The sequence below is a fragment of the Carlito syrichta genome, unplaced genomic scaffold (assembly GCF_000164805.1).
Source record: "Carlito syrichta isolate Samal-C Ts95f unplaced genomic scaffold, Tarsius_syrichta-2.0.1 Scaffold288963, whole genome shotgun sequence".
Lineage (NCBI taxonomy): Eukaryota > Metazoa > Chordata > Mammalia > Primates > Tarsiidae > Carlito > Carlito syrichta.
The window spans coordinates 115,220-122,403 of NW_007233059.1; the positions used below are offsets into that span (position 1 = coordinate 115,220).

Here is a 7,184-nt window from a genome sequence, read left to right on the forward strand (position 1 = left end):
TACTTCCTCTGGGAAAGTTTTCCTAACCAACTTAGCCCTCAATGAGTTCTCCCTCTTGTAAACTCCCGCGATAGTTGTGTTTCACATTGGCCTCTTATATATTCAAATAATGTGAGCCTGCTGTCCAAAGACTAAGGTACTACTTGCAGAAGGCGTTACTCGTTTGTCTTTTCTGCCACACGTTGCCGCCGTGAAGCGCAGCAGAGGCCCCATCTGGGCTACAGCTTCTGGATTTGGGTCCCAGCTCACTGCTTCTTCCCTACTCATCCTGCTTTTAAAAACGACAGTGAAGAAAGCAGCGATGCTTCTAAGGCCCGGAACCTTACAATTCTGGACCCACAGGCCTGGACACCGGCTGGGGGTGGGAGTTGGGTATCCGTTGTGAATATGGGGAAGCTCTGCTACTGCAGAAAACAGCAGCCTCAGAGGATGAGGCTCCGCCTTTAGGTAAATTCCTTTACAGCCCTACTCTGTGTCCCGATTAGAATGTCTCACACCCAACACCCATTCTTTCTAGAAATTCTTGGTTATCGAAACAATCAGAACGGAATGGTGAAAAGAAGCACTTGCGTTGGCATCTGATGTTCTGTTTCCAATCCTGCTTTTCTTCATTTTATGTCTCTGTGGCCTTTGACAAGTCCCTTTGGCTCTCTAGTTTCATTTAACTCTTGTTAATATCAACAGCTGCCTTAAGCATTTCACGAGGGTTTGATAAGGCAAATATGTATGTAAAAGCTAGGCACTTAATGTCAATGGAAAAGGATTCATTTGCAATATTACAACCTCTACTACAACTTTAAAAAACTGTTACGTTGGTCCAAGTAATTAAATTGTGTCCCACCTTCTCCTTTTAATGCCCTGGACATTGGTCCAGATGGACTTTGTTAGGGTATACAGTCAGCCAGCTGTGGTGGCTCACCCGTTACTGTGTGACTTTGCGCTCCCCTTACTAAGGAGACAGAATGTATTTCCCCACCCCTTGTCTTTGACCTTGTGTCTGACTTGTTTGGCCAACGGAATGAACCAAAGTTTCTGAGCCCAGACATGTGAGAAAAGTCCTCACATGTTCTGTGTGCTCTTCTACTTCTCTGCCACTCTGAGAGGAACATACCTCAGATATCCCACTGGGCTGTGTGTGTGTGTGTGTGTGTGTGTGTGTGTGTGTGTGTGTATCCCCAAGAGGATGATACACGGAGCAGAGCTGTCCTAGGTGCTGCAGCCTGAAGCAGAGTTGTCTGGCCAAGCCTAGCTCAGTCAAGGCCCCAGCTAACCTACAGAAGTGTGAGCAAAAAGTAAGTGCTGTTTTAGACTCCTTTGTTATGCAGCATTGTTGCAGCAATAGCTAACCATTACACCTGGCAATGCAGGGAGGTGTCACCAGGGAAAAGCTGGTTGCCAAGAAAGCTCACAAAGTGGAATTTTTCTTGGTCTAGGGTTCATGCTAGTCTGACATGCTTAAACCGAATCTAAGAGACTAATGTAGTCACACATTGAGAAATATAATCATCAGGTAAATTGATGCTTGCAGTGGCCTGTTGAGCACATACTCTCCCTCTGGGTAAAAAAGACTTCTCAGTGAACGTGGTGTCAGGATGAAGGGAGTTAGCGATATGATTTAAAAGTGTAGGCTTTGATAGCCTGCTATGTTCTTCTTCACAGTAGGGACCTATCTGTCTGAAAGACAAATACTTCAGTCTCATAGGGTACCTTTTATTCTTGATGGTGCTGCCATGGTACTGCCAATTTATAACTTTATATATTTCCCTTTTCTAGGCCTGACTACCTCCTTCCAAATATTTTTGTCCAAATAGTGTTGTGCTGGAAACTTGTAGCTGTCCCCTAATATCCATTTTCCACTTATTTTAGTGATAAAGGCCTTGAATTTCAACTAGGCATACATGTTGATTCCCCTCACACCACCTAAAGAATATTTCCAGCCTCCCTTGTAGCTTGATGTGTCCCTGTGGCTAAGTTCTGACCAGCGTGTCACCCACTCCTCTGTTGGCATGGTGGCTGGGAGCTATGTCCAGGGGTTCCAGGTGGAGGCCAATAGCAAAAGGAGTGATGGTCCTAAATAGAACTGCAACACTAGGGAAGAGTATCTAACCCTGAGTAGGACTGCCATGTGGACAATGCACAAAGGACACATCCTTAACCTTTCCTTTTCCGATATATACCAAGGGTAACGGCCCTTGAAAGTGAAGGAGGTTGACACTGGGATTCTATGCATGTGTGTAAAAAACAGTCATGTGAAGCCAGTTATTTACAGAACTAGAAGCAATTCATTGCTGACTTCAGACATGTTCCAGAAATAGAATAAACCAAATTTTGCAAAAAGGGATTTTTTTTAAAGCAAGAAGACTTTGAGTTTTCAGAACTGCCTTTCATTCCTAATTCCTTATTAATTTTTTTACTGGTGGTTTACAAGTGGTTTATAAAGTCCTTGTTTCTTGTGCATCTGATGTTCATACTATAGATCTAATATAGAAATTCTGGAAATAGCCTTCAGATGAAAACAAGATAAATAGGAGTTTGAGAATGTGTAAGATGAGAGAGGCTTACGGTGTGGGATTAAACACAGTAGTACCCAATAAATAAAATAGATATTCAATAACTGGTATAATTCATAGAAGTTTGCATATTTAACTTTTATTTCTTTGTCCATTTTAATACAAGTATTCAATAACTGGTAAAATTCTTGGAAACCTGCATATTTAATTTGTATTTTGTTATCTATTTTAACATTGTCAGTGATCTCAATTATCCTGATGCAAATGTAGACTATTTCAAAAGTGAAGACATAAGTAAGCCGTCCTCTACCATGTATCAAGCAAATTAGTCCAAGGCTTTGACTTCTTCTTGGTCTGCTTTATCTGACTCTGATATCTCCACCCTGTTGGTAGTAATATCCATCAATTTCAATACACAGAGTTCTGTAGTTGTGGACATGACATAGCATGAAAACAGCTTTTGAAAAATTCCCCAATAAAAATTCATGACTGTGGATTTTGCATATGAATTAGGTTTTGCAACCAAGTATAAACTTATATATGGGAGAAGTGGCTATTATACAGTGAAGTGAGATTTGAAGGGTATGTGAGTCTTTCTAGCCTCAATATATTTTGCTTATTCAACAGTCAAACCCCTGAGATTTCATCATTGTGAACTGATTTCTTTGGATTACCCCATTGTTCCATTTATTGAGCCTTATTTTTTTTTTTTTTTGAGTTGCAGTCTCACTCTGTCGCCCACACTGGAGTGCAGTGGCCGCTCCCGGCCACCGCAGCCTCGACCTGCTGGGCTCCGGCGATCCTTCCGCCTCAGCCTTCCAAGTAGCTGGAACTACAGGCGCGTGCTACCATGCCCGGCTAATTTTTGATTTATTGTAGAGATGAGGTCTCGCCAAGTTGCCCAGGCGGGTCTCAAACCCGCGGGTTCAGGCAATCCACTCACCTCAGCTTCCCAAAGGCAAGGGAATATAAGCTGAGCCACCGAGCCCGGCTTCGAGCCTTATTTTAAAAATGCAAATATTCCTTATTTCTGGGATAGATAATAAACATATTGCTACCAAAATCTTACTATGAACACACTTTCCAGTTCTTTCTTCCTGACAGAAGGGGACCTGGATTCTGCTAAGATCTGTTGAAAGAGGGATGGCACGGGGGTATCTGTGAATGTTAGGGGAATTTGGGGCAGGAAGGAAAGAATGGAGGGATGAAAAGGAGGACAAAGTTAAAATATTTTATAGTTGTGTCTAAAATATCCAGAAAATTTTTTAAAAGTTTGTAAGTTAATGTATAGTAGGAAAACATTATTTTCTAAATTAGCTAATATTGAAATATGAGGTTTTTTTGTTACACCTATTTTCTGATTTCCAATGTGCAGGCAGTGTGCCGGCACTTCGAGTGACCTGATTTCTCATGGAGCCTACCACGTAGTTATAGACAAAACTAACAAACAAAAAAGTGTAAAGTTGAGTAACTTGAGATAACGAGAGAGAAATAGTTATAAAATATGGGCGCAGAGTAGTGCATGATTATTTACCAAAAGAATGGTACAAACAGTAACTACGAGAATTTCGTAGGAAATGGATGTCACAGTAAAATAGAATGAAATTCAAGGCATCAGGGCGGAGGAAAGTTCATACACAAAAGGAATGCAGTAAGCATTTAAATTATTAAGATAATGATCTGTTCAAGCTGTGAAATCATGTTTTACTGTTAGGTAGATCAACATGAGTAGTTGCAGGAATGTTTTACAAAAATACTTGCCGAAATTGAAGGTAAACTAGGCTGGTCTGTAGCACTTTCATTCAATATTTGAATCAATTAAGTGAATCTTTTCATTGGGCTAGTTTTGTTTCATCCTAAGAAGTTTAGTCAAATCATCTGGCTAAAGAGCAAGAAATTAAGTTGCTGTGCATTAATGTAGATAATATAGCCAGGTGAGTAAATGAACCTTTCATTGTTTTTCAGAAGCTTAAAAAAATAGACATACTTATTTTTCTTTGAGAGTATTACTTTTTTTTTAAGAGGTGGGGTCTTGCCATGTTGCCTAGGCTGGCCTCAAAAATCTGATCTCAAGTAATCCTCCCATCTCAGTCTCCAGCACAAGTGGGAATATAGCCCACGCTCCATCACACCCAGCTAAGAGCATTCCTTTGATAACACGAAAGGGAGTTGACCTTGTATCAACAAGATGAAAATCAAAATTCAATTACTTTCTGTTCTCTAAATGTAGTATGAAAATCGATATTTTTCAAATAAATGCTGAGTTAGCCACATTGGCTTTCAGTCTTAATACAAAAATGGAGAGATTTCTTATTAGGGGTGTGTTAGTGATTAACTGGCACTGGCTGGTTTCCTTTAAACTCTCCTTGACCACGTTCCTAGTCCTATTTTAACATTATTCCAGGGACAAGGCTATCAATTCATCACTGAGAGTTTGCTACATGAACTTAGTTTTAGCGACCTTAGATATGCTCACTCAGAGCTGGTGAGATATAAGACTGGCTGATTTGCTAAAGAAGAGAGCAGATATGGGTGGGGGGAAGGGGAACCAGGAGGGAATGATGGTGGGTGACTATAGTAGCCTAAGATAAGAAGGGAGGAACAGAGGACGCGTGTAGAGCTTCAAGGCTAGTCTGCTCTTTAGGCCCCCCAACTGATGCTTGCATATTCCACAGATAGACAAGTGGGTATGCAGGCTTTACAACAGTGGGGTGGGTTTTTTTGAAGATTTGAGTGTAAAGGGCAAAAAGAAAAAAGAAGTGCTTCTCTACACAGGAAGTAAGAGGGTGAGAATAATTTTGACAGAAGTAAACTTACTTTGCTTTGTATACTTTGGCCTTCGGTTTATAAGGAAGGGAAATCAGTTCTTTCTGAAAAAACAGAAAATAAAAAAGGAAAAATTTTTACTTCTTGCACTGAATGAAATTTACTAAAAAAACAACTAAGGTAAAATCATCACAAAATTTATAACGACTAGCTTTTAATAAATTTTTTTTTGAGTTGGAGTCTCATTCTGTCACCCAGGTCGGAGCTCAGTGGCACACTCACGGCCACCGCAGCCTCAACCTGCTGGGCTCAGGTGATCCTTTCACCTCAGCCTTCCCAGTAGCTGGAACTAAAGGCGCATGCCACCACGCCTGGCTAAGTTTTTGATTTATTGTAGAAATGATGTCTCACCAAGTTGCCCAGGCTGGCCTTGAACTTCTGAACTCAGGCAATCCTCTCACTTTGGCTTTCCAAAGTGCTGGAATTACTGGCTTGAGCCACCAAAGACTAGCTTCTTAAATCTAGAAACTAAGGTGCTGTTATTATTTTTATTAAGTTTCTTTTTTTTTATTTTTGAATACTCTAGGCAAGATCAATCACTGTAAAACAAATATTAGCACAGAAGTAGCCCATGCCAATAGCCTACAGTTTAAAACATGTGAACAATACACTCCACTGACAATAATACTTCATTTATTATGCCAGCAGAGCTGCAAACTTTAGATATTTTGGTTTATCAAGGATTGCCAAATTATCTGATGTCTATACCCTGCCCCCTCAGTATACAGATGGCTCTGGACGATGGGTTAAGGGGTTCAACCTATAAAACCCCTGAGAATTTGCTATAGCCCATTCCTCCAAATATATTTATCCAAATGCCTCATTATTGTTCTCACCGAGATTCTTTCTTCTCTTTGTTTTCTTAAGAGTTGGAGAATCTCTTCTCTCGTTTTAGCCTGTTTAAAGCAAAAAAAAAAAAAAAAGTGGGTGAGTCTTTTGAATCAAGAATAAAGTCTTGTGCCTGTGGAAGGTAGAATCCTTCCATTTTTTTTGTGTTGGTAGAATTTTAATGTATTTTTTTCATGATAGATTTTATACTTTCCTTCTTGTCCTCAAATTCAGTTTTTATTCCAGAGAATGCTGCTTTGCAAAATAATTTGGATTCAATCCTAAATGGAAGGATTTTTTGGTCTCTCTCATAATAACTAACTTTTATTAAGACCTTAGTACACGAACTCTGTTAAGCGCTTCATAGACATTGTCATCATTTTCTTATAATGACTCAGCATTTTGACACTATGATTACTCAATTTTTCAGGCGAGGAAATAAGCTTAGTAAGGTTAAATAACTTACCCAAGCTATTTTTTTTTTATTATAAAGATGTGGGGTACAATTCAGGGTTAGGTATACAAACGTTGATTATGCAGGTACCCTTGTTGATGAGGTCTGCCACTCCCTCCCCTAGCAGTTTCGCTCAACTGCCAATCCCACCTCCCACTCCCTGGCAGTTTCCCACTACTGCCAATTCCTTTCTTATAGTATTATAATTGTTCAAGGTCCTCTTATGAGTGAGAATATATGATACTCTGTTTTGTTTCTGTGATAGATCATTGAGCATGATTGACTCTAAATCCATCCAAGTTACTGTGAAGTCCATATGTTTATCCTTCTTAATGGCTGAATAATATTCCATTGTGTATACATACCACATTTTTTTTATCCAGTGCAGCTTCAGTGGGCAGCATGGTTGGTTCCATGTTTTTGCTATTGTGAATAGAGCTGCAACAAACATATGTGTGTAGGTATCTTTTTTGTAGAATTATTTGAGTTCCTCTGGGTATATTCCCAATAGGGGAATTGCTGGGTCATATGGAAGGTCAATTTCTAGTTCTTTCAGAAATTGCCAA

General features: G+C 39.8%; 1 protein-coding gene across 1 annotated transcript in view; it reads right to left on the reverse strand.

The window, feature by feature from the left end:
• Positions 1–2,680: 2,680 nt before the first annotated feature.
• The window catches only part of CUNH11orf88 (chromosome unknown C11orf88 homolog), a 28,358-nt gene continuing 23,854 nt past the window's right edge, over positions 2,681–7,184 (reverse strand). The window contains exons 4-6 of the mRNA XM_008054028.1: positions 6,173–6,232; positions 5,328–5,380; positions 2,681–2,893 (exon numbers count right to left, since the gene is read on the reverse strand). Coding sequence (XP_008052219.1) covers positions 2,836–2,893; positions 5,328–5,380; positions 6,173–6,232 — 171 coding nt within the window. The 3' untranslated portion in view covers positions 2,681–2,835. The remainder of the gene's footprint in view (positions 2,894–5,327; positions 5,381–6,172; positions 6,233–7,184) is intronic.